Consider the following 27814-nt stretch of genomic DNA (forward strand, 5'->3'; position numbering starts at 1 on the left):
TTTTGCTATTCTTTTGTGCTTCTAATATGATGCCATCTCAATACTGCTACAATGCATCTTATCATAACTGCAATGCTTTCTGCCATGACTTGCTATCTTCTATAAACTGAAAATGAACTAAATGTATGAGAGACCTTTAATAGTAGAGGTCTTTCACTTCTTCCTTCTTTGTTTTCTTCTCTTTTGGTTCTTTTATTTCTTCGGTCACATGGGCTTCACTTCTTTCTTTCCTTTTCTTGTTGCCCTTCTTGAGTTTAGGACAATTCCTCTTGTAGTGTCCATATTCATTACATTCATAACTCTAAATCTTAGACATGCCAACTTTCTTTTGAAATTTCTTTCGAGGCTCAATTTTTCCAAACGCTCCTTTCTTTCTCGACATAGCTGTAAATGCTTGTGTTGGCTCATTCAATTCAACGTCATGCTTTGCTTTTAATCTTGTTTCTTCAATTTTGCATAGAGGCCATAGATCATTGAACAGTGTAGATTCCTTCTTTGCATAGATGTTTGATACAAATTGCCCCATTCATTCAGTAGTGCATTGAGTACACAAGAAGGTCATCTTTGACATTGTTTCTCCTAACTCTTGTAGTTGATCTTTAATTTGAGATACCATCATGAGATATGAAGCTACCCCTTCTTCCTTTGTTACTTTTATTTTGTATAATTCGGTCCTCAAGGATATTATTTCCCCAGTTGTACTCACAGAGTATAGATTTACTAACTTGTCATAAATCTCCTTTGATGTATTCAATTTCGCTATAAATGGAATGAGAGAATCCTTGATAGATTCAATGAGGATTCTTTGAGCTCTTACTTCTCCTTTCATATATTTTGATAATGCTTGAGACAAATCTTGAGGGGGCTTGGTGATCGAGCCCATGACATAATAGAAAACTTCATTTTCTATGAGGATCAAATCTATTCTCTTTTTCCATGCAAGGAAGTTTGATGTTGCAACAAGTTTGTTCTTCTCCTGGCAGAAAGTACTCATTTGATTTGTAGATTGAGACATGAATATAAAGTACTTACTTGACAAATGAAGATACCTCCTTGATAATGATTTCTTCCACTAGAGTGAGAGCTTTAGAATGAGGGAGGGATGATCTTCCTTCTTCAAAAATGACAATGCTTCTTCTTCAAGATGCTTGAGGTGTGATCCTTTCTTCAAAGATCACTTATCTTCTTTCTCCTTTTGGTGTTGATGTAGAATGTGGGAGGCTTTCCAAGATGCTCCAAGTGTGTAGTGTCTTTCCTTCTTTTAGATGATGAGATGGACGTAGGGTCTTTGAGGTCTATTTCCTTCTTCCAAAAGTTATTTTAACATGATAAGGTCTTGTGATGTGATGACTAGGTTCTTTTGATGTCTTTTCTTCTTACACTCGGCCGTTTTGTATCCTTTTCAATTGAATGATCTTCAAGATGTCTTTCCTTGTCACCTTAGCTCTAATACCATGTTGAGAAATCTAGAGCAGCTAGATTAGGGGTGACTTCTCTTTACTTTGATAATTGTTTGTGATGTTCTTTACTTGAACTTATAGAATTTAAAATTAGCTTCTTCTTCTCTTGATTGTTATAGTGTTATTATCTTCAAATAGCTACCAAAACATGTAGATCAATAGAACAAATGGACAAAAGATGTAGGTTGCTAGCCAAGGCCAAAACCTCTCCTAGAGAGGAAAACCCACAAGGAATTCTTCTCTTCTTATAAAATCTTCAAATGACGAATTCCAAGACCTTTAGACCCAAGACTGAGACCCCTCCAAGACCAAGTCAACCTCCTTCTAGATGAGCTTTTCTTTCACAAAGTCAACCCAGGCCAAAACTTCTTCATTTGCACAACTTCGACCCCTCCAACAAATTTCGGCCTCTATTGCAAGTCTGCAACATTGTTGGCCCTCCTGCAATAGCTACAACTTTGCATGTGTGGGTGATATAAATCAAAATAAGGTTTCTTTCTTGCTCGCTTTAGTGTGCTTCTCTTCTTCTTGTTTTGGACTTTGATTCTTGATCTTTTAGCCTTCAAACTTCGGTCTTACTAATAGACTGCAATTATGATTTTGCTGCGACAATGGATGCCCTAATTTTCGCATGTGTAAGAAAGATAGACACAAAAACTTTACTTGTCTTCTGGGTTTTTCTTGACCTTAGCTCTTCTTCCTTGCCTTTAAAGTTTAGACTTCCTCTTGTTTTAATCAAACTTGCTTGTCTTCTTCAAATGAGGTCGAATGCTCTCTTATATATATAGTTGTTCTAGAAGTGCAAATTGCCCTTTATGAGGCCGACTTCTCTTTGCAGGCCGACTTGGTCTTGGAGGGATATTTTGACACCTTTGACTCAAAAATAATTGTTTTGACTTGATACAAGATGTCCAATAGGGTCTATTATATATGACAATGACTCATTTGACTTCTTCACTCTATGACAAAACCTACAAGCACACAATGGGTGCTTTGACCTAAAACAAATTGACCTTAAGCATGAAACCCCATGCTTTACAAAATGACAATAATAATTTTCTTTCTCTTTTACATCAAATACATAAAATCAATAGTACAAAAAATACTATGAAGACCGAACCTAGTTAGACATTTCAACATAAGGGGCCAATTTCAAGGGCTTGGGGAAATCTTTTCCGATTCAGAAATGACTACTTGTGTATTAAATGCTTTTCCATTTGATTGGAGCAATTTTGCAACTAGTGTCTACTCAAGAAAGGATACTACTCTTGATGAACTATGGGCTCAATGTATCTTGGAAGAAACTAGGGTAAAGGCGAAGGATGACACGGAATCAAATGAGAAGTTTCAAGCTTTTGTTGTAAAGTCCAAGAAGAAGAAGAAAGAGAAGTTTGGAAAGTCCAAAGGAAAACAAGATATGTCCAAGATACAATGCTTTGGATGCAATGAGTATGGACATTTCAAGAGGGACTGTCCAAACAAGAAAAACAACAAAATGAAGGAAAGGAGTGAAGCTCACATAGCTGAAGAAAAGGGAGAACCTGAGAAGAAGTTGAAAGGAGAAGATCCCAAGGATCTTTACTATTGAAGAAAGCTCCATCTCTATCAAGTTCATTTACAATTTGTCTTTCTTTTACTAGAAAGTAGAAAGTAGAATAGCATGCATCGTTGCATTCTTTAGAAGAGTCTTGGTTTTTGTAAAACATGGCATCATAGAAAGAAGCATATGATAGTAAGGGAATTAGAATCTACATGATCAAATTGCTTTGGAAAGAGTCAACTAGCTTACAAGAATGAGAAGATTGGGACCATATTGCACATTATAGTTCATCCAAGCATTTTCTAACATAATGTTAGAGATAGTCATCTTGAAAAGAAGGATCATCGAGATCTTCCAATAAGAACCATCATTTCAGAAGGTTCTTGGAAGAAGCATTATGACTGGATTCCATCTAGTATGGAATCAATAGTCTTGCGGGATGAAGGTATGTAGATGGTCGAGCTACAATGTGAGAGGCAAAATTGAAGTCTTTCTGCTCTTGAAGGAAAGCTTATCTTCAATAAGGTGAAGCAAGTTCATTCAAAGAAAGTATGGCTAAGATGTTTGTATGCAAGCAAAGGTATGCATGGTTAAGTAACTCTTCTCTAAGGTAGGATCCACATCTACAAGAATCTTGCAAAAGAAGTTGGTCATAAAAATGTGCTCGGTAAATCTTCCATATGGTTACTCGATGGTTAAGGATCAAGGCTCTTCCACAAATGACATGACTTAGACATGATGATACTGGTCAACATTGAATATGGTTTCCTAAAGAAAGAAAGAGAGTTGATAATGACAACTCCAAGGAAGAAGAAATTGCAGCTTACTAGTAAGTTTGTTCCATGGGCACTTTGATTACAAGTGATTAGCATGGAGAAGGATCTTTGGTAAAAGATGAAGATAGACCATGTGAAAGGATGTTGATCTCAGAAGTAAGCAGAATCTGAAGAGGCCATCATATTGAGGTAATTTTGATATTGATGTCATGGTTTTGGTTATTTGATCAATACATGTTTTCTTACCTGGAAGGAAATCGCAGAAAAGCATAATGGCAGTTGAGGCAAGTATATCTACAACTGTGGCTTTTGAATTCAATTCAATGGATACATGGATTTAGTGGATGGTTTTGGTAATCCTTGAAGGATTGTATGGTCAAGATGCTTACATCATCTTGGGATTAAGAGGTAGCAATACAAAGAGATAACTCGATGTTCACATGAATGATGAAGATCACTGTCATAAGGGAGCTATGATTGGCTTTGATGATAATGACTAAAGGAAAGTGATATGAAAGGTTGATGGTCTCAATCCTAACACAGTTTAGCTCCTGTACATTAAGGAAGATGAAAGCTCAATTTCATGAAGATACAAAAAAAGGAGCCGTGTAGCTACTTGAAGATCTCCATGAAGGACTGGTAGTCGATGTATTGATGAGGACACACTAGAAAGCTTCCCAATTGAAAGAAAGTAAACGAATCTATTGTATGCTTTAAAGGGAGTAAGAAGTCTCCTTAAATATTTGAGAAGGAGAAAGGATCTATTCCCCAATCAAGAGGGAATGAGGATCTCCTTTCTAGGTTGTGAGGGAGTGATGTTAAAAACATCATATTCTCCATGTATCATGCTCTAGACCATGATTAATAGACGTAAGTCTTAGTGAAGGCACTAGGAAGGAGAACGGAGGATTGGATAAGCATCTAAGATTAATACTCCTTGAGGATATAGAATCCAAGATAAGAAGTAGACTTGTTGACCGACACTCTTTGGGGATTGGACAGGTATCGAAGACAAGAGTGGTCGAAGAGGATCGATATTCTTTGAGGATTTGGAATACAAGATAAGAATAGTCCTAAAAGGACATACCTAATGAACATTCAGATGGGTTATGTACCTTGAAGAGGTAGTGTGGTGTCTCACGTAAAACCTCCCAGTGTTATGCTCTAATATAAATAGAGCTTGTCAAGTTAAGGTCTTACTATGTTGACAATGTTGGTTATAATGATGATGCTTAAAGATGGCTTACGAACCCAACTCGTCTTATGAGAACTCTTAAGTTTGAGAAAATCTTTGTACCGGTGGTACAATTATGAATACCTCCCTAGTTAAGAGGGAGTGTTGGGAAACGTAACTAGTTTCAATCTTCATAATTGTCATTGTACTCATGTCATTATGTATATCTTATGTTACAAACAAAAGAAGAAAGAAAAATATTATTTTTAAGCATGGTTTTGTTCTCTATTTGTATTGGTCATCTAGGTCAAGCATGCATTTCATGCTCCTAGAATTTGTCTAGCCAAAAGAATATTTTTCTTTAGTCAAAAGAGCCTTTATCATTTGTATAAGACCCTATTGGGCAAGTTGTAACATGTAAAAGATATTATTTTGAGTCTAGAAAGTCAAAATAAGCCTCCAAGCACAAGTTGACCCTACCAGTGAGAAGTTAGCCTAGAAAGGGCTATTCGACCCCATGAAAAACATATATATAGAAGGAGATTCAACTCATTTTGGATACACACTACTGCAGTGCGATCATAAGCAAGCAAGGAGAAGAAAATGTTGATTTGGGATAGCATCGAATTTGCTCTAAGCCTCAAATTTTGTAGGGAGCTTGGGCACATGCATTCCAAAGAACCCAGAAACCATTTTCGAAAATTCCACCCAAAGACGATTATATTAAAATAATTAATATTTTTTATTGGTTTCCTAAGTCTAAACTTAGGAAATTAAAATATTAAAGGGTATTAATCTAATTGTGGGTGAATCTTCTAGATAAAGACGGAGACCAAGTCAAAACAATCTGAGCCTTCGATTAGGAGTTAATCTAGGTCGTTGGTTATCCAATGGGAAGATATAAGAAGGGACTTGAGGGTCATTTGGAAAATACACTAGGCAGATACTCAGTTGCCCAAGTAAAATAGATTTTCTCACTAGTCGAAGTTCGGCAAGAGAAAATCGATTCAGAGGGAGAGTTGCAGGTGGAGGAGAGACAAAGAGGGTTCAGCGTTAGTCAAGAAGACAGGGACAAAGACACAGAGCATTAAGAGAACCGCGGGCAGATTGACGCTGGGAGAGGCAGCGTTGGCTTGGGTGACGCTAGCACTGCGCATGCCAGTCCACGAGAGGGAGAAAGTGACGTTGGGCAAGCCAGAGAGACGCTGAGGGTGGAGGAACTTCTCTCTCAGTTAGATACTTGTTCAAGAACGTCTGTAATTTTTTTCTCAAGAAAGCCTTGTTCTATAGTGCTGGGTGTAATTTGTACATGAAGATTTTGTTGAAGAATAATAAAACTCTCATCTGTTGCACCTGTTTTCCCACAATGGGTTTTCTAGGTACAATTGTCCAAAAATAATTGTGTCATTGTGATTGTATTTGTGCCAGTATTTTACTTACATTTACTTTCTGCAATGTTTTAATTATGAAGAATGCAGTAGAATATATTTCAATATTTGTCGTAAGAATATTGTACATAACTTATTTCTGAGGTAATAAGTAGAAGAAATAGTATTAATCATTGCAGTTGCTGGGATAGGTTAGCGTCAGAAATTGGCACAATATAGATACTCAATGTGTCTCAGATTTATCTACCAAATTAGATGAAGAATTCACATACCTAACAAATTCAGCATCAACAGATGTTTGGTACATTGATAGCGGGGCTTCAGCTCATATGATTGGAGTACGAGAACATTTCTCGAGCTATCAAGATGAACAAATGGACTTCCAAATAACTATGGGAAACAGAACGAAATCTACTCCAATAGGGAGAGTCGCCATAGCTTTTCCGACAGAAGCAGGGACCAACATCCGAGCCACCAACGTTCTGCATGTGCCAGGATTACGAATGAACTTAATTTCAGTGTCTCAGTTACAGGACAAGGGATATGATGTATACTTCACAGGAAAGAAAGTATACGTTAAGCATCCAAGTTGGAAGAAGAAAAACAAATTAGGGTTCGAAGCAACAAGTTTTATAGGTTGCAGCTCGAATCGCCAATGGCACTAATAGGCAACAACTATAATGGTGAGAAGGAACAAAATGAATTATGGCATAAGCGAATGGGGCACTTACACCATGGAGCACTGAGGATGCTCAAAGACACTGTTACAGGGATACCAGTCCTTAGTAGTGAACATGATAAGTTGTGCAAAGGATGTGTGCAATAAAAGTAACCTAAAGTAGCTTTTTCCAAAAGTAACAATAGAGCAAAGTGTGTATTAGGATTAATTGTTAATTTTAGGTATGTTCTATGCTTAGAGCAATTTATTTCAATTTTCACAATTAGCTCCATATCTTTTCTAGATTAGCAATCACATCAGCATTAGAGTAAACTGCAGATACAACATAAACATAAATCGCAAAAGACAAGCCAAGACAACAGGACACAAGATGTGGCCCTAGCCAAGGAAAAACCCCAATGTGGGGAAACCCTTTGATCAATTCTTCTTATATGTTCTTCAATAGTTCAGCAGAGAGAGAGAGAGAGATAGTATATTTACAACAAAAGTCAACACTTTGACTTATCTAGATAAGAGCATAGATCATCTCTAAGAAGATGATACATGAGATCAGTTGAAGACATGTTGCTTCAACTGATTCTCCAAGGTGACTCCTTCACCCATCGTTGAGCTACATTTCGTCATCATGTTGCACCTCACCGCGCTACACCATGCTGCACCCATCATCACCATGTTGTATCTCATCACGCTTCATTAATCATGATTGTGCCCATAACTGTACTGCATTATGTGCCATTGCTGCACCATGTTTCCATCCTAACCTATGTGTTGGTTACACCTTGCTTGCTTGTTGTCCCTAGCATGCTTGTTGTCCTTAGCATGCATGTTGTTGCATGCTAGTTGTTCCTTGCATGCTAGCTGTAACATTGCATGTTTGGTGTACTTGCTGCTAAGTACCATATAATTGTCCCAATGTTAGTTAGTTGTCCCTTGCATGCTGCTCTCCTTCGGAGACAGATGCTCCGACTGTTCTGGCAGTTCTGGTTGTTCCCGGCAGTTCCGGCTGTCCTCGGCAGTTCCAGGAGTTCCCGGCAGTTCTAGCTTTTCCGGCTTTTCCGACTTTTCCGGCAGTTACGGCTTTTCTAGCTTTTCCGGCTTTTTTGGTTTTTCCGGTGTTTCCAACAGTTCCGGCTTTTCCAGCAATTCCGGCTTTTCCGGCAGTTCCAGCCGTTCAAGCTTTTCTGGCAATTCCAACTTTTCTGCCCTCTGGATTAGGGCAATGTTATCCCTTAGGCTCTCTCCTCCTACTAAAACCCAAAGACAAGTAGAGAGAGGAAGAGATCCCAAGTGTGTGTTGAAATGACTTGAAGGCCACCTCTATTTATACTAAAATGTTGAGCACATGTGGGGTTTATTTGGTTGTTGGCCTACCTTGACGAATTGTCTTATAACAAAAATAAATTCATAACTCCATGAATACTTATCGAAATCGGATGATCTTTAGATCAATCCTACAACTCTCAATGAGAGGGATCCAAGAAAAATATCAGCTGCCATAAATAAGATGACCCACATGGAGTTTGGCCCTAGTTGCTAATTTTAACACTCCCTCTCAACTAGGGAGAACTCCATCCGCTGATCCATATGTCTGATTGTACTATCTCTGCCATCAGTGCCCTACATTGCTCTGCTCTGATCTGTTGAGCTCTGCTTTGTTATGCTCTACTCTGCTCTGTGGAACCGTGAAGAAGAAGAATTGATCGAGAATGTCTTATACCATTCTCCACTGACCCGAAGTCAGTTTCATCTGAAGAGTGTGTGTCACATCACTCTTACTGAACCGAAGTCAGTTTTATTGATCCCAAATCAATTTCATTGATCCCAGATCAATGTCACAAGAGAGTGTCTCAAACCACTCATACTGATCCCAAATCAGATTCATTGATCCCAGATCAATGTCACAAGAGAGTGTCTCAAACCACTCATACTGATCCCAGATCAGTTTCATTGATCCCAGATCAATGGAGGTCATCATAGCATAGAGTGTACGGTAGATACAACGATGCGTCCACCGATAGAACTACTATGGTCCCTATCCTCATTTCCCTGCTCATTGATCAGATGAGAGGTACTTCCCATGAGTCTCAGACTGCATGGGTAGGATGCCTCGACAGGAGAACTAATCATCCTGTCCACAGGAGAACGAATCATCCTGTCCAGTGGATGCCACGGAGACCTAATCATCCTGGCCTACAGGAGATTCAAAAATTTCAAGGCTCTAGTGGAGAATCTGACAGGAAAGAAGATAAAAGTGTTACGCTCAGACAATGGTGGAGAGTATGTTGACAAGGACTTCACCAATTTTTGCGCTAAGGAAAGCATCAGAAGAGAGTGGACAACTCCCTACAATCCAAAGCAGAATGGAGTAGCAGAAAGGAAACACAAGACTATTGTGGAAACAGCTAGGTCAATGTTGTATGATCAGGATATACCTAAATTCTTGTGGGCAGAAGCATGCAACACGGTGGTTTATGTCCAGAACAAGACTCCACACAGGGCATTGGGCAAAATCACTACGGAGAAGGTCTTCACAGGGAAGAAACCTGAAATCAGTCATTTCAGGATATTTGGGAGTTTAGCGTATTGTCATATACTCGAAGAAAAGAGAAACAAATTAGATCAAATTGTTGAGAAAGGATATCTTGTGGGCTAGAGCGAGAATGTTAAGGCATATAGAGTGTATCTTCTAGGGAGTAGGAAGGTAGTAGTTCGGCGGGATGTAAAACTCATGGAGGACAGAGCTTTCAGGAAATCCTGAGAAATGTCTTCCGAGGAGCAGTCGAAAGATGAGCTGTTGGTCAAACCACTTCGACCAGCAGAAACTAGTACCAGAAATTCTCCTGAAGACAAAGATTCAGAACAGGAGGAATCTCAGGAAGAGGAAGAGTTGATAAATGTGCCTCCTACCAATGGAAGAATGAGCCGAGAACTCCGACAAATTCTACAAGATGCAGAGGACTTCATTGGTGCACCCAAGAATCATAAAAGGGAGCGAAGAAAGCTAGACAGATACCAGGCCTTAGTAGCTCAGATTGGGGAACCTTCTAGTTTTCAGGAGGCCGTTTAGCATCAAGGATGGGTAGATGCTATGGTTGAGGAATACAACTCTATAATGGTCAATGATGTCTGGGAAGTGGTACCTAGGCCTCAGAACAAGTCAGTGGTAGGTTCGAGATGGATCTACAAGGTCAAATATGTTGCAAACGGTAATGTGGAGAAATACAAAGCCAGGTTTGTGGCTAAGGGGTACGCCCAGAAGGAAGGGATAGACTACGAAGAAACCTTCGCCCCAGTAGCCAGGTATACTTCTATTAGAACCGTGATATCTTTTGTGGGAGATTCATCAAATGGATATCAAGACGGCATTCTTGAACGAGGTAATAGAAGAGGAAGTATACATTGAACAGCGAAAAAGTTTTGAGACACATGAGAAGAAATCTCATGTATGCAGATTAAAGAAAGCCTTGCATGGGCTTAAAGAGGCACCTAGAGCATGGTATGGTCGAATTGATGGCTACTTGCAGAAGATGGGGTTCGTCAAGAGTGATGCAGACCATAATCTCTACTATCTTGTCGTAGAGAATGAACCTCTAATCCTAGTATTATATGTGGATGATCTCTTCCTAACAAGATCACCCAGGCTCATCAAAGACTGCAAGAAGAACCTAGACACAAAATTCGACATGAAGGATTTGGGACAGATGCATTATTTCCTGGGGTTGGAAGTTTGGCAGCAGAAGGGTGAGATCTTCCTTGGACAAGGGAGACATGCTACAAAGATCTTGAAGAGATTCAGGATGCAGGATTGTAGACCTATGGCTACTCCAATCATCACCAACTAGAAGAAGATTGATGCATCAGAAGATAAAGACATTGATCCCACCTTGTACAGGCAGCATATAGGGTCCCTGATGTATCTAGTCAATACCAGGCCAAACATTTGTTACGCTGTCAACACCCTTAATCAGTTCATGGTGAAACCTAAGAGGGCGCACTAGGCAGCAGCCAAACATGTTCTCAGGTATATACAAGGAAGAGTCGAGCATGGACTACTGTACACCAGAGGCAATGACATCAGGCTGAGTGCGTTCACTGACGCAAATTGGGCTGGAAGTTCAGTAGATCAGAAAATTACAACTGGGTATTGTTTCAACATTGGATCAGGAATGACCTCTTGTTGTAGTAGGAAACAAAAATCCGTGGCTCTGAGCTCAATTGAAGCAGAATATATGGTAGCGAACACAGCCTCATGCGAAGCCATATGGCTTAGGAAATTGCTTGTGAATCTATTCAAGAGAAGGATGGAAGCGACCAAGATCAAGTGTGGTAATCAGAGTTGCATCAAGCTCTTTGAGAATCCAATATTTCATGATCGATCAAAGCACATTGATATCAAGTGTCACTTTGTCAGAGACTATATCCAACGAGGAGCAGTACAGTTAGGGTACACTCCTACAAGAGAACAGGTGGCAGACATCCTCACCAAGGCTCTAGGAAGAACTAAGTTTGTTTATATCAGGGAGAAGATGGGGATGGTAAAGAATCCATTTCAGTAGCAGAAATGGATAAGTGTCGGGAGTTGCACAGCAATTAGCAGTGGCAGTGTCATGGGCAGCATGATGCAGCATGTTGAGAGGGAGCTACAGTACAAATACAACAGTGGCAGTGACAGGGGCATGGCTAGCAGTACAGGAAGCAATGGTGCAGGGGATGTGAGGCAGCAGGCCAAGCATCAGCACAAGTACTGATGCGGAAGATCAATGTGATGTTTCTATAGTGAATCATTGCTAGAGCACATTCCTTGCTAAGAGGGAGTGTTGATTTGTGGTAGCATTGGATGTGCTCTAGATTTGAAATTTGGAAAGGCTAAGACGCATGAGATCTCCAAGACCCATAAATCGTTTTGAGAAATTCCACCCGAATGAGGAGTTATTAAAATAATTAATATTTTTAATGGGTTGGAAAATAAAAATATTAATGGGTATTAATAAACATAAGGGTGAGACGCCTCTAAGAGGCGAGGATCAAGTCTGTTTTAATCTTAGTCGTCGATTAGAGACTTAATCTTGGTCATTGATTCATCAACACGAAAAATATAAGACAAGACTTGAGGATCATTTGGAGACACGCCGACAGATAATCAGTATCTCTAGAAAAATCGATTCTCAAGTAAAGGAGATCGATTTCAAAGGGAGAGTTGCAAGGTGGAGGAAGGGGAGGGCATCAGCAACAGGCAATGACTGAGAAGGAGGTGACGCAGGGACAGTGGGAGACAGCACAGAGAGAGACACAGTCTAGAGGAGAGACGTAGCCCTCACGCAAGCTGACGCAGAGGGACTCAGAGCCATGTTGAGCCACACAGAGTGACGCAGAGGTGACGCAAGAGTGGGAGCAGGGTCTCCAAAGTGTCAGAAAGTCTCAGGTGTTTTCCTTCAATTTCTCTGTAAAATCATTCCTTGTAAAAGCAATCGCTGCTAAAGATTAATAAAGCCCTCATTTGCTGCATCGGTTTTCCCGCATTGGGTTTTTTCGGGGACAATTGTCCAAAAACAACTGTGTTGATGTGATTGGTTCTTGTGAACGTATTTTTCTCTGGGTAATGGTGTGATAACTACAGTAGAATTTATTTTAATATTCGCTGAAGGGATTTCGTAAATAACTTATTGTAAATAATAAGTAGGTGAAATAAATCAATTGTTGCAGTAGAATTTCAGTTTAGAAACTTTCACAGTACACTCCATCAAGGTATAAGGAATTTGTAGTTGAACGTGACTCCCAACTAATTATTGAAGAAATTGAAAAACCTAAACACAGACAGCCTGACCTGAGATAGTCCAACAAATGGGTATCCCTCATATATGAGAGTTAAGATCATCATATTATCAATCTCCTTCTATAATTTTCGATTCAATCATGTTGAAGAGATAATAATAAGGTAGAAAAGAAGCTTTCCAATATCAATGTTAAGGTCGACTGGGGAGTGGAGCCCATGGCAACAATGTGGACTAAGATCAGAAAGGGCGCAGTCACCACTCAACTAAGAAGACTGATCAAGGAACATTGTCAATCCATCAATAGAACCACTCATCGGGTATCAAACACCCATCCCACTGATTACTTTAGACGGTCAATAAGACATGCCCCAAGTATGGTTGATCAGGTAGGAAAAGCGATGACAACCCCAAAAGAAAGGATGAATGATGGGCAGTGTGGACCAAATGGAGCCACTCATGCAACCTCACCCTCAAAAGAACCCCAAGAACCAAAATGCAAAAGGAAGTGCCTCTACAAAAGCAAAGTGCAAGAGGCCTACTAACTCACCCAAGAGGGTCTTGTGTTACTCAGAGAGATAGTAGCCTACCAGAAGATTTATGATAGTTGTCATTCTCCAGTAGTCCAAGAGGAAATTGAGCCAAAGGGAAGGCACGAGCATCATGTTAGGGGACCACCACAACAAATAATGATTGTACTTTCCTTTTGTTTTTTTCCTTACCAAACACTCCACATACTGAGGTAAGTGCTTTGTCTTTCAGGCCCCATTGTATCTGAGTGCACATTAGACGATTGGCATGGTTAGAGTATAGAGATAAAGAAGAAAGTTCTAGATGAAAGAGTTGAGACGATTTCCTCCCTAGAGAATACTCCTAATGTAAAATTGTTGTTAAAGACAATAAGAAATGAGAAACGGGAAATGGGTCTTTTGTCTAGCATTCAAAAATACTCAACCTAGGGGGCAAGAGGGTCAAAATGACGAGCCATTTGAACCCATCTGAACTCAAAGTGGCATCAAGTGCCTAGGGAATGAGAATCTTTAAAACTGCCCACACTTCCAGTGGCCCTCAGCTACTGAATATGCCTAGCATCAAGTTTCACCTACCCCAGTCAATAACTACAACTATGGATGTCATAGCAAGCACTATCTTTCCACCTATGCTCGACAACAACTGGATATATCCACAAGAACATGGTGCTTTCTTTGCAAATGGTTCACAAGACTCAACACAGGAGGCTTTATAGAAATGATAAGCAAGACTCATCATTTTGGTCAATGTCAACTTGGCTTTCAGGCAAATCAGTAAGACATATTTCTGTTTTTTGTGCGCTCAAACCCAAATCTATGCACATCTCATGTAATACCCTAGTTTTCATCTTCGGTTCAGTGTTGTCTATGCAATGTGCATATGATGAATGGCTACAAGCCAAATGAGGTAGTTTGTAGTCAAAACATTAAATGTTAATAAAAAGTACAACATCAACTACAGAAGAGGACAGAGAGAAGGGGGCTATAACTCCACGAGAGTGAAAAGACATGGGGACTTAGTAGGGCTTATTAGGCTCTGAAAGGACCTTAGTGAGGGAGCTAACCCAAAGTCTTATAAAAATTGATTATGGCCTTGATTATTAGGTAATTATGTTTAATTAATATTGGGGGGTGAAATGGGGATTAGTGCATGAAGGAATATGTGGCCCCCTCATGCAATGCAATTAAAGTTGTCTTTACCATGTAAGCGAATGGTTATTGTGGTTTGAATTTGAAGGTTCAAGGCAAGAGGGGAGTTCAAAGAGGACTGTTGTTCAATATCAAATAACCCAACTTACCAGAAATTGGAAATTCACCTACAAACTGTCCTTTGTTTGAGAAATTAGGGAAATTTTCCTAGAGCAAATTGTTGTATGTATGTTGAATTTGAATTGTCAAAACTACAGCCATGAATTTAGGGAGAACCATGGCTGTAAAAAATGGCTTGTGGTTGAGCCCTAGAGGGAAGTGGGATAACCTATGGGATTGTTAAGCAAAGGAGGGGATCCTATTCCTTTGGTTGTACCGTGGTAATTTATGGTATGTTCTATGCTTAAGAGCAATTTACTTCAAATCTTCTTATTAGCCCAATGTCAATTTCCAATATAGCAATCACATTAACATGATAGTAAAATGTTGATAAAACATAAATGAAAACAACAGAAGACAAGCCAAGGCAAGAGACACAAGATGTGACACCAGCCAGGGACAAACCCCAATGCGAGGAAACCCTTTAATCAATTCTTGTATATTCTTCAATAATTCAGCAGAGAGAGAGAGAGAGATAGTACAATATCACAAATCTGTGATTTACAACAGCAGCAATGTAATTCTGATCAGCAAGGTCAAAGTTGGTCAAACAACTCCAAAAGTCCTCAAGACAACCTAGAAGAACTCGGCCTCCAACAGCAATAGATAGCAGCCCAAAACAGTGCTCAAAACATGGTCAAAACAACAGTCAACATATCAGCTCCTGCAGTCAGCCCTAACCAGTCAATATTGTCCTAAAACTGTGCTCAAACAGAGGTCAACAAAGGCTGATATGAACCGCGGCTAGCAAGATAGAGGCTCCCCACACAAATCTGCAGTCAAGGGTGTCTTCACGCTGGTCAACGCTACCCTCTAGCACCTCGTTCAACCCAAATCAATGTTGTTGTACCTTCCTACGTCCTCCTGCACCTAGGTCAATGTCGCTGCTCCTAACTGCGTCCTCCTTCTTCCCACGTGAGAGAGAGAAGCTCGTCCTTTGCATACCCAAACAAGCTAGAAGAGAAAAGAGATGTGGAGATGAGATGAGTGTCATAATGCCTCAAGGTCTCCTCTACTTATATGCCATGTTGAGGTCTAGCTAGGGGTGTGCAACACTATTTTACTTGTTGGCCGACCTTGATAAATTGTCAAGAAATACAAATAAATTCATATCTCCATGAATACATGTCGGAATCGGATGATCGTTAGATCAATCCTACACCTCTCGACGAGAGGAATCCAAGAAAAATATTAGCTGCCATAAATAAGATGACCCACATGGAGTTTGGCCCTAGTTGCCAATTTTAACACTCCCTCTCAACTAGGGAGAACTCCATCTGCTAATCCATCTATCTGTCGGTACTATCTCTGCCATCAAATGCATTGCCCTGCACTGCTCTGCTCTGCTGAACTATGAAGAAGAAGAAATGATCGAGAATGTATCATACCATCCTCTACTGACCCGAAGTCAGTCCCAGATAAAAGAGAGTGTCTAATAGCACTCTTATTGACCCGAAGTCAGTCCCAATGAAGAGAGTGTGTCATACCACTCTTACTGATCTGAAATCAGTTCCAAATAAAGAGAGTGTCTCATACCACTCTTACTGACCCGAAGTCAGTTCCAAAAGAGAGTGAGTTATATCACTCTTACTGACCCGAAGTCAGTTCCAATTGATCCCAGATCAATGTCATCCTAGCATAGGGAGTACGATAGATACACGATGCATCCATCAGTACTACTATGGTCCCTATCCTCATTTCCCTACTCATTGGCCAAATGAGAGGTACTTCCCATGAGTCCCAGACTCCATGGGTAGGATGTCTCGGCAAGAGAAGGATGAACCACTCATCCTGCCTATATGTCGTCACGGGGTATCACAGGGGAAGGCTGAATCATTCACCTTATACATAACGCACCATTAGGGGAGGGTGAGTCACCATGTGGTCGCTCGTCGCTCCAAGAAGTACCCGAAGCCCCCTGGAGCTCCCAAAGCTCAATGTATGCATCATACAGGGCCCTCACAAGAGGGTCTCTCCACGACTCCTAGTCATTCTCGAAAATTCAAGAATTTGACCTTTCCCAGGGGCTTCGTCAGAATGTCAACGACCTGCTCATCAGTCCCAATATGATGGAGCTTTATTCCTCCTCGTTGTACCATATCTCGGATATAAAGTAGTACCTGATATTGATGTGCTTGGAGCGATCATGAAATACGGGATTCCCTGAGAAACGAATCCCACGCTGGTTGTCGCAAAGGATCACGATAGTATCCAGTGTATGTCCAAACAGGGCACTGAAGAGCTTCCTCAACCAAACAGCCTCACAGGAGACCATACTCGCAGCAATGTACTCTGCCTCACCCAAAGAGAAACAGCACCCGGAAGTGCTCTTTCAGTCCACCACAATGCCTGCCCAATCAGCACCGGAATATCCATGTAACCTCACATCTCCGGCAGTGTATCTCAACCCAAGAGTGATTGTGCCCAGAAGATATCTCAGAAGATTCTTGGCACCAATTCAATGTGAGTGATGAGGCTCAACCATATATTGGCTCAACATGTTGACTGCAAAGCATATATTCGGACGGGAGTTCACCAAGAGCATTAATGCTCATATGAGTTGACGATACTCAGAAGAATTTCCCAAAACAAGTCTGACAGCACTACCGCATAACTTCTTGAAGTTAAGCTCCATCGGGGTAGTCACAGGCTTGCTGCTTACAGTCCACCATACCAAATCTCTCCAATATCTTCACCGCGTATTTTCTTTGAGATAGGAAAACTTCTCCTGGCTTTTGCCAAACCTCCAACCCTAGGAAATAGTGCATCAGTCCTAGGTCCTTCATCTCAAATTCGGAAGCCAACTCCCTCTTACATTTGTGAATGAGAGGGTTTGCACCTGTCAGAAAGAGGTCCTCAATATACAGCACCAGTATGATTGGCTTATCATCTTCAACCTTAAAGTAAAGGTTTGGATCAGCTTCACTCCTAGTGAATCCCAGCTTCATTAAGTAGCTATCGATCCTCTCATACCAATCTCGGGGTGCTTACTTCAACCCATAGAAAGCTTTCTTCAACCTGCATACGTGAGATTCCTGATTATGAATCTCAAACCCCTCAGGTTGTTGCACATAGACTTCCTCTTTAATCGAACCATGCAAGAACGCGGTCTTGACATCCATCTAATGTAGGTTCCATCCTTGCGAAGTGGCAAGAGCTATGATCGAGTGGATGGTAGTGTATCGGGCAACAGGTGCAAATATCTCATCATAATCTACACCTTCCTTTTGAGAGAAGCCTCGAGCAACAAAACAAGCCTTATACTTTTCAGCACTCCCATCAGCTCCATGCTTGATTTTGTAAAGCCACTTCGAGGTGACAACTGTTTTGTCCTGGGGTCTAGGGACTACATCCCAGACATCATTCTTCATGATGGACTCATATTCTTCATTCTAGCATCCTTCCATTCTTGATGCTTCATGGCTTCTTCGAACAATGAAGGCTCATTTTGAATGATGGTGCTCATAACAATCAAGTATCCCTGATACCTGGTCGGCTTCTTACTTTCACGGAAAGTCCCTCTAGGTGCAATGTGTCCCTCGGCATTATCAAGTGTCCCCCTAAGCCATGAGGGCCTCTTCCTAGAAGCGGAAGGCTCTTGCGGAGGGGGATTAATGGGATCCATAAGTTCTTCCACATCGGGCATCCTCTCATCTTCCTTCGAATCCAGCTTCCTGGTGTCAACTTCTTTATCTTTCCTAAGCATAGGAAGATTGTCAACCTTGCTAAGAGCCATATCTTCGTCAAAGGTGACATCATGACTTATTTCGACTTCCCTTTGACCAGCCACATAGATTCTAAAGTCTTTAGAATTTTCATTGTAGCCCACGAAGATTCCCTTCTTTCTAGATGCACCCAATTTGCTTCTTTTCTCTTCCGACACATGAAAATATACGGGACTTCCAAAAATTCTAAAATTAGAGACATCAGGTTTCTTACCAGTGAACATCTCTTCAAGGGTCTTGGAATCCAATCCTTGATGAGGGCATCTGTTTTGAACATATACGGCGGTATTCGCAACTTCGGCCCATAGAAACTTTGGAAGCCTTTGATCATGGAGCATGGAACGAACAGCTTCCAAAATCGTACCGTTCTTCCTTTCCGCCACACCATTCTGCTCAGGAGTGTATAGTGTTGCTTAATGCCAGCTTCTTTGCAAAAGTCATGGAACTCATTGGATTCATACTCGGTCCCATTATCAGTCCTTGAGATCTTGATCCTCTTCTCGGTTTGATTCTCGATCAATGCTTTGAAGTGACGGAACCAGGAGAACACTTCATCCTTCTTTTTCGAGAAGTATATCCAAGTCTTGCGAGAATAATCATCTGTAAAGGTGAGATAATATAGATATCCTCTCAAAGAGTTCACGGGCATCATACCAGATATGTCGGAGTGAACCAACTGCAAAATGTCGAAGGTCTTACCATGGCTTGAGGGGAATGGTCCCCTTTTGAGCTTTCCTTCGACACATCCTGGACATACACCTTCATGCTCTACTTTAAAATTGGGCATCCCTGTCACCATCTGTCTCACATGAGATAGAGCCTTATAATGAAGGTGGGCAAACCTCCGGTGCCATAGTTCAGACTATAGAGTTGTGTCGCAAGACATGACTCCCAACGGACTTCCACCAACTTGATATAAAGAGTCAACCGAAACCCAAGGGTGAAAGCATCTTTAAAATTCTTTTCCGCCCACGTACCTTGCCATCAATGAAGGCCACCTTGTAGCCTTTGTCTTCCATTGCCAAAATGGACACTAGGTTCTTCTTGAGATCAGGTACATATAGGACTTCCTGCAAATGAATTATGTTACCCTGATTTAATTGAAGAGTAATATTCCCTACACCCTTTACGAGATAGGTGGAATTGTCTCCAAGAATAATCTCCAAGTTTGTTTCCTTCTCTATCAGATTAGAGAGAGCTTCCTTGTAACTAGTGAAGTGCCTTGAGGCACCACTATCAATAAGCCAATTGCCCAACGAATCCGGAGGAGAGGTAGTGGAGAGGGCCGATATCAGATAATATTCATCTTGCTTATTGTTAACAACATTTGATTCATACCTGGAGTTCCTTGCTTTCTTGGAGGGTTGACCACTTCCTTGATTTCCCGCATTCCTCTTTCCTTTGCCATTGAACCTGCCATTCCTTTGATTGTGGTTGGAGTTGCCTCGAGAGTGATTTTGATCATCATGTGATGTGTCCTTCTATTTGGACACTTGCTCGCATAGTGGCCAAATTTATTACAAACGAAGCATCTTCCCTTCCTTCCACCCTTCGATCTGGTCTTTCCTTTGAAGTGACCTTTAGACCCAGAATTATTTCTCCTTTTGGCATGAGAGGAGAAAGCAGTGGGGTTGCCTTTGCTTGAAGGCATTTCTTGCTCCACCATCCTTGTCTCTTCTTGAATGCATCTCGACATCAATTCTTCAAATCCCGGAATTCGATCATTGTTGAGAAGAGTGGTTCTAAATATATACCATTCGAATGGGAGCCCTCCAAGGGTAGTGATGGTTAGTTCCCTATCAGAAATGACTTCTCCAATTGATAGGAGATCATTCTTGATCTCAGTGATCCTTAAGAAGTAGGATTGAATATCTTCATCTTTGCCCTTCTTAATATCCTTCAACTTATTTTTGAGGAACAAAACTTGATTTGCATCACTAACTTCAAACAAGCTTACCAGTTTATCGTAGATCTCCTTGGAGGTGTTCAACTCGAAAATGTAGGCCACTAGACGCTTGTCAATTGAATCTCGAATGATCTTCTTTGCTTTGACTTCTCCCCTAGTATATTTGTCCCTTGTAGCAGTCGGTGCATTTGATGGAGGCTCCGTAATTCTACCCCTCACATGGTCCAACACTTCCTGCTCTTCCAATGTCAGATCAAGAGACATCTTCCATCCGTGATAATTGAACTTTTCACGGAACTTATCTTCAGCGGGGAAGTGTGATGAGGAACCCATGAAGCCTTTTGACTTTTTCCAACTGTCTTCGATGATTGCACTTGCTCTTGTTTGGGCTTTGTCTTCACCTCAACTCTGATACCATGTTAATTTATGGTATGTTCTATGCTTAAGAGCAATTTACTTCAAATCTTCTTATTAGCCCAATGTCAATTTCCAGTGTAGCGATCACATTACCATGATAGTAAAATGTTGATAAAACATAAATGAAAACAACAGAAGACAAGCCAAGACAAGAGGCACAAGATGTGACACTAGCCAGGGACAAACCCCAATGCGGGGAAACCCTTTGATCAATTCTTCTATATTCTTCAATAATTCAGCAGAGAGGGAGAGAGATAGTACAATATCACAAATCTGTGATTCACAACAGCAGCAATGTAATTCTGATCAGCAAGGTCAAAGCTGGTCAAACATCCAAAAGACCTCACGACAACTTAGGAGAACTTGACCTCCAACAGCAATAGATAGCAGCCCAAAACAGTCCTCAAAACATGGTCAAAACAACAGTCAACATATCAGCTCCTGCAGTCAGCCCTAACCAGTCAATGTTGTCCCAAAACTGTGGTCAAACAAAGGTCAACAAAGGTTGGTCTGAACTGCGGCTAGCAAGATAGAGGCTCCCCACATGGAATCCAAGAAAAATATCAGCGGCCATAAATAAGATGACCCACATGGAGTTTGGCCCTAGTTGCCAATTTTAACATACAAGCTGATGGGGAAGAGGGTTGTGGACTGAGAATTGTTTGAGGTAACTGTCAACCTGGGAATTGAGCTGTGAAAAGAGAAACTAGTCCCAGCCAAAGGAAGAGTGTGCCCCTTGTGAATTCATAGCCTCATGTCAGGGGTGGCCTCTATTTCAGAGAGAACTAGTGCAGTGGAAAGCAAATGATTGGACATAACATCCTTATTCTGTAGTCAATTGGTGGATAATTTTCAAAGATATAAGTATTATAGAGTTTATTATTGATGTGTTAAAGTTTAACGTTGTTGTTGCTTATGTATATGAAAATTATGTACTTATATTCCTGAAGTTAAAAGGCTGGAAGTTAGTTTGGGCCCAAGAGGCATTCCTGGCAGCCTGATATATATTGATATGTAAATTTGAGCTGATACAACCATACATTGTAATGGAGAGTGCCAGCCATGTCAGTTTGTTGTAAATGGCCTTATGGGTACCTAAGAAGAGGCCAGAGTCATTACAGAAATGTAATTACCATTTTGGGGAACTTTTGGTTATGTATACTGCTATAATTTCCATGTATTAACTGTTATTATTCAATGTATAAGCAGAAAATATGTTTTATATGCTGATATGGTTCATCATACTCCTGGGTGTTGGTAATGTCTCCAATTAATTAATATGTTTAAGAAGAAATTCCATTTTTGCAATTTTGAATATTGGGAGATATTTTGGCATTAGAACTTAGGAAAGGTGGATTAAGAGGACCCCACTTGGCTTTTTAGGAAAAGAAGACTTCCAAACATTAGAAAAGGTAATAAATCAAAGTGCAAGTGGAATGTGGGGGCCACTCCAAAGGGAAATCATACCCCCTTAGGAGAGTTCGAACGTGTGGGGAGAAAGAGGAGAGGCAGCAAAATAAATAGAGGTGGAGGGCCTCATTTTGAGCATCTTTTGTTCAATAGAGTGTTGTTTAGCACACTAGATTTCCGAGGGGTGATCTCAACTCCTACTTTAGTGGACTTCGAGTACCACCCTAGGGGAGCTTTGCTACATTTTTGGAGCTATTCCGGAGGGATTTCACAGGGAAATTTGAGCTATTGAGGAGCAGGTTGGGTGCAGTAAGGGACCACACACTCTTGTGGGGAGTGAGCTTCATGACAGCATGGGTTCCGGGAATTTAGAGGCATATTCTCTTGGCACCTAGCAGCGATTTTGCAGTGGTTTGAAGGGTTGGCTGAGTGGATTACATACAGGCCGAAATTCTTCTTCCTGGGCCAGCATAGAAGTGGTTTGGCTGGCCTGCGCAGTCATTAGAGGAGCATGTTGGTTGTGGGGGCTTGAACCGAAGTTGGGGCTGAAGATTTACAAGGGGACATAAGGATAATTCTTGGAGGTATTCTCAGCTAATTTTGGAGGGCTTTGGCAGCTATTTTTCAGGCAGTACGAATTACCCAGTTGTAGAGGATGCTCACACAAATTGGGGGTGATTTTGGAAGGTTGGAATTAGGCCCAACTCTTTCTGGGTTTGTTGAAGAGAAGCCAATATTAATTTGGCTGAATTTTCTGAGCACTCTAGCGAGCTCAAACAAGTGTCTCTTTCCAACCAACAGCCACTGGTAATTTGCTCCATTTTGTGGGTTTTTTGGTGTGAAGGATTGGGACCAATTCCTTTCTGGGTCCTGTGAGAAAATTAAGAGGAAGCTACAGCAGCAATTTCAGGCCAATCTGGGCATTCCAGCAAGGGATTCGAACCATTTTCAAATAGCAATAGTGGCACAATTTTTGGGCAGCACAGAGGCAGTTTGGGGGTTGAAGTTTCTACTCATTGGGGCATCTTTCTCACCTTGGGTTTGCTTCAACTTGCTTATGCAAGCCCAGGTGCACTTGTTCCTTGTTATTGTACTCCCATTTATTCCATAAAATGGCTTAGTTGTTGTTCTAAAACTTGTATTGGGTGTTTTGGTGCCTTGTGTGTAAAGATTTTTGGTCGTTTTCTAGTTCATGCTTCAGTTATTCATTGCATAATTCCATTAGGAATATTACAGTATTGACTTAATTTGTTGTAGGCATTGTGTATTCGGCTGCTGAACTTTATTTGCCAATTAATTCCATGTAAAAATTGTCAATGTCAACATAATTAGGAGTCTGGGTATGCTACATCTTGACACCCTCCCTTGTTTCAAGGAGGGGAAAGATCTTTAAGAATGTACGTTTCAAACAGCAGTCAACCTGGGACCCTCAAGCAAAGTTAAGAAATTCCAGCTATTATTTGATATGTAAACCAACCATCCTGGAATACCAAACAAAACAAAAAAAATATTCACCACTATGTGTGTGCAGGCGGATGTGTGCGTCATTCCCAAGTTGTTTTGTTTGGAGATTGAAGGGAGAATCTTCTAAGCACTGTTAAAGGAAACATAAAGTGAACGAGAAGATAAACAACCCCACTGAGTACATTGTTGAGTGTATTACAATTTGCGTATAAAGAACATCTCAACCAAAAATCTATTATGGTCAGGCTCAGCTCTGTCAAACTTAATTGCCTATCAACCATCCATCCGAACTGACCATCCATCCGAACTGCAGAGCACTTGCTCGTTCGTAAAAGTGATAATCCAGCTAAGAATGTTCAGATTGGGTGAACATCATGAGGCTCGGAATACAGAGATTTCAACTTTTCATTGTAAGTATTGAGCCCTGGTTTTCAATCTCTATCAATGTTCAAAAACAGGGTAATTTGATAGTTTATGCTAACCATCCTTTGCACCTAACGATAACATTGGGCCTTTGAGACAGTCAACTGTTTTCCTGTTTTAATTTTCATTGAACATTCAGCTTGATAACCTGAATGAGGAGAATCCTTTTCCCCTACGCAATTTTTCTAATCCGGATTCTAGCATTAGTTTGCAAAGATTTCTTGTCTGATGCATTACAGCGAACATTGCCTAAACGTGAAAGTGACCCGGTAGTGAAGAAAGCCTTTAGGAGAAAGTTTACTCACATTTGGGGGAAGATTCAAATTATCATAATAAGCTTTGATTGCCTCCGAAAGCTCTAAAACGCCAGCTGCATTTCAAGATAAAAGGACGGATCAGGTCATTCATAAAGATGGTCAAAAAGAAAGAAGTGAGGACAGCTTCAGATTAAATCACGAGAAACGGTTTAAACTTCAACAATCAGCAAATATTGTTCGTACATTTCCGTGCGCATTCCAGAACATAATCGACGCTCACTTGGTCCAAGTCCACGTCGTCGAGCGTTACGGCGCCAGGTGGCATCACAACTTTCTTTACAAGGCTAGCAGATAACAAGAAATTCAGCAGCTCCCGTCGGTCACGACGATACCGCTGTAACAGCTCCATATCCGTTTGACTGGCAACAATCATATTAATAATTGAAAAATAACATCGAATCATAGGTTTTAAAACCAAAATAATGTAAGGCAATAAATATAATGAACGGAACAGGGGCATACCCATCCATATTGCATACACTGCCCGTTATTCAGACAGTATAGAATCCTAAATGTGGCTACAATTCCATTTAAATAGCTGGCGAGATCTTGCCTGCATAATAAGGGGCAAAACAGTAAGATGTATAGTTTGCAAACTGAAGGAAACAGAATGCCGCTTATTCCGAGAAAATAATGGAGAAGAACTGTTAGATGAAGTATTGAAATTTGTACAATGGCTAAAATGTTCAGTTTCTCTTGAGCTTGTCCACGGTGTTGCACCAGTTTAAAGAACTCGACACGTCAAGCGAAATTATATACCTCGCGGGGGAGCCAAAGCGGATGAATGGGAGATAACTACAACTACTATGAAAAGTCAACAGGATTGTAAATATCTTCTCTACTATGCCCTAGACGCTTTGCAAACAACTCAATATCCGCATTATTTGCACGGAAGTAGGCGGACTTTTCACCCTCTTGGTCCGAGTATGTAATTTCAACCAAGTTTCTACACGAGCAAACTTGAACCTCAAATATTGACAAAATGTATGTAAGAAAAGAAAATATCACACGCTTCTTAGTTCAATTCGCAAACATAAATCTGTCTACCTTTAACAACAAACTCCGGCTAAAGGAAGAAGTTAGCACAGCGAAAGCACTCGGAGTTTAAGATCGAATATCAAAATAAGATTAAATTTGAGATCTATATCAGTTCTAAATGTTAAACCCGCGTTTCCACCACTAAACTTTACAGAGCAAGCAGAAACACAAAAAATTCCGTTCGCACAAAGCCTCCATATACCGCAGTCAGTGGAGTCATCCTGGACAAATGTTTCTCCGAGCTTCGGGTATCATTATCATCAGAAAGATCTTCTATGCAAAATACGCATTACTTACTGCTCGGCACTCGCGCACATTGGAAGATCCACTCCATGGCTTGATAAACGATAGCACGAAGTTTTGAACTAAATAAAAACTAAATGCTCACTGTATTGAATCTCAAATTCATACCTGCTGCGAGATCTGCTTCAATGTCCTGCAGAGTTTTTAACTTAAATGTTAAATGTTGAGAAAAAGTTTAATAACAGTTGAATTTTGAGACATTGCCCCGTATTCCCTAGTCTTCCATTTGGAGAAGCTAAAATTCTGGAAATATTTGAGGGCATCTTGTTATTTTTCTTCCGCCGAGGCCAATGACGGGAAGCCGAACGAAAACATTGGCCGGTAACTATTAAATCTTTGTATAGGTGATCTCATTTCTTACCCTGCCGCACCAAAACGGGACGGTGAGGTCAGTGGAGCTTATCTGCTGCATGTGTCCAGCTATAACGCAGCAGGATGATTTGAAGCTCTTGAGAAATCCGGATCGAGGACCCCGCGATGTAGTTAAATTGTTTGCGGAAGGAGTGGCCCCCATGTGACCCTCTTACGAGGCTGGATGGCCCATTGTGTCGGTGAACCTCCAGCTGATCCCTCTGATTCGAGAGGTGAGATCTTTTATTTATGTCATAATTTTGCTTATCGGGAAATGGCGAGAGATGCATGGAGGGACCAGGTTAACCTTTGTTTTCATAAGTTTGATTTGAAGGTTTGGCTCGATGGTTTGATCAGGTGGTTGGGCCAAGGAAAAGTTTATTTTCTGAGATAAAAATAATCCCTAAATAAATAAAATCCCAATGACTTTACAGTTGACATATGCCAGCTCAAGTGACTGTCCCTTGTGGCATTCACTTTATTCTCCTCCATAGGGACATTAAGTGGCAAACACCATGTAATTGAATTCTCCATTTTAATAAAATACAAAATAAAATTTGGTCGAATTCAACAAAAGAAATTAGAAAATACGTGGATTTGAGGTATGGTACAAACCACTTTTCTTTTTAGGGAGTGGTCTCACGAGGCGGAGGAATGGTTTGGACAGTTAAAAGTAGTCAGAATCCAGGCAAAAAAATTCAAAAAATGTTGTAGAGATAGTTTTTGAATAGTGTTTTTGATGGTGGAAATGGATTCAGCATCATCAAAAACATCTAGGACACCTAAAATTTGAAGTTTAACAACTATAACTTGGATTTACAAAAATCCTTCCCAGATTTTCTCTAAATATGACCGAAATTTCCATAACTTTCCAAGCAATTCCTCTAACTAGCTAAACTACCGCTATAATAAGTGTGACGATCACGATATGTCTATTGTTTCATTTCTGCCTGCACTTAAAAAGTCACCAAATTAAACTCATTGATTTTCTTCTATTGAAATATAACTAGTTTTATTTTTTATTCCTTATTGTACCTATTCAAAATATAACAATGAAATTTTAAAAATATTGATAATGAACTATTATACTTCACATACAAATTAATTTTATTTTTTTATTTCTTATTCTCCCTGTTCAACGTGGAATTTTAAAATATTAATAATGATCATTAACTAAACAAATGAAATTGCAAAAATATAAATTTAAAAATATTAACAATAACATATTATTATCAATCCCCATTTTATTTTTTATTTCTTATTCTACCTGTTCAACATATAATATTGAAATTTTAAAATATTAATAATGATCATTAACTAAACAAATGAAATTGCAAAAATATAAATTTAAAAATATTAACAATAACATATTCTAATCAAACAAACAAATTTTATTTATTATTTAGTAAATGTAATTTGTCTTTTAACAAGTTATGACATCTATTTTTTTTTTATTATTTTGTAAATGTAATTTGTCTTTTAACAAGTTATGACATCTATTTTTTTATAAGATTAATTAAGATTGACTTGCTCCATACATATTAATTTTGAAATAACTAAAGCATTTAGGATTTTTTTGTAAATTTTTCAGTTCAAATTAACAACCATACATGCATTTATACATACATATATACATATGTTTTTGTTGAAACATAATTTTCTGGGTTTTGTGATTTTGGCACATTCAATTGAGTGGAAGATGGAAAGCCTTAGATGAAGGCCAAGAGTCACAAAAGTCAAAGAGATCTCTTGGAAAATGAAACCTAAGGTTGGAAAAACATGTATTAATATGTATATTATGTCTTTTATTTTTGTATGTTCAACAATGCTATTA

The 27814-nt window shown here is 40.0% G+C and overlaps 1 protein-coding gene across 4 annotated transcripts in view; it reads right to left on the minus strand.

Moving 5' to 3' along the window:
• Window positions 1-26098, minus strand: part of LOC149236222 (plant/protein (DUF810)) — a 371664-nt gene extending 345566 nt beyond the window's left edge. The window contains exons 1-4 of one of the 4 annotated variants that reach the window (XM_089372334.1): window positions 25738-26098; window positions 24751-24841; window positions 24472-24647; window positions 24277-24341 (exon numbers count right to left, since the gene is read on the minus strand). In XM_089372334.1, coding sequence (XP_089228460.1) covers window positions 24277-24341; window positions 24472-24647; window positions 24751-24758 — 249 coding nt within the window. In that variant the 5' untranslated portion in view covers window positions 24759-24841; window positions 25738-26098. Of the gene's footprint in view, window positions 1-24276; window positions 24342-24471; window positions 24662-24750; window positions 24842-24960; window positions 25153-25528; window positions 25661-25737 lie in introns of those variants that run through there. The other 3 variants (XM_089372336.1, XM_089372335.1, XM_089372333.1) reach the window with 3 other exon arrangements.
• Between the last annotated feature and the right edge of the window lie 1716 nt (window positions 26099-27814).

This window comes from Pinus tabuliformis, chromosome 8 (genome assembly GCF_031772625.1).
Source record: "Pinus tabuliformis cultivar Carrire ecotype Pingquan chromosome 8, CPIR1, whole genome shotgun sequence".
Taxonomy (NCBI): domain Eukaryota; kingdom Viridiplantae; phylum Streptophyta; class Pinopsida; order Pinales; family Pinaceae; genus Pinus; species Pinus tabuliformis.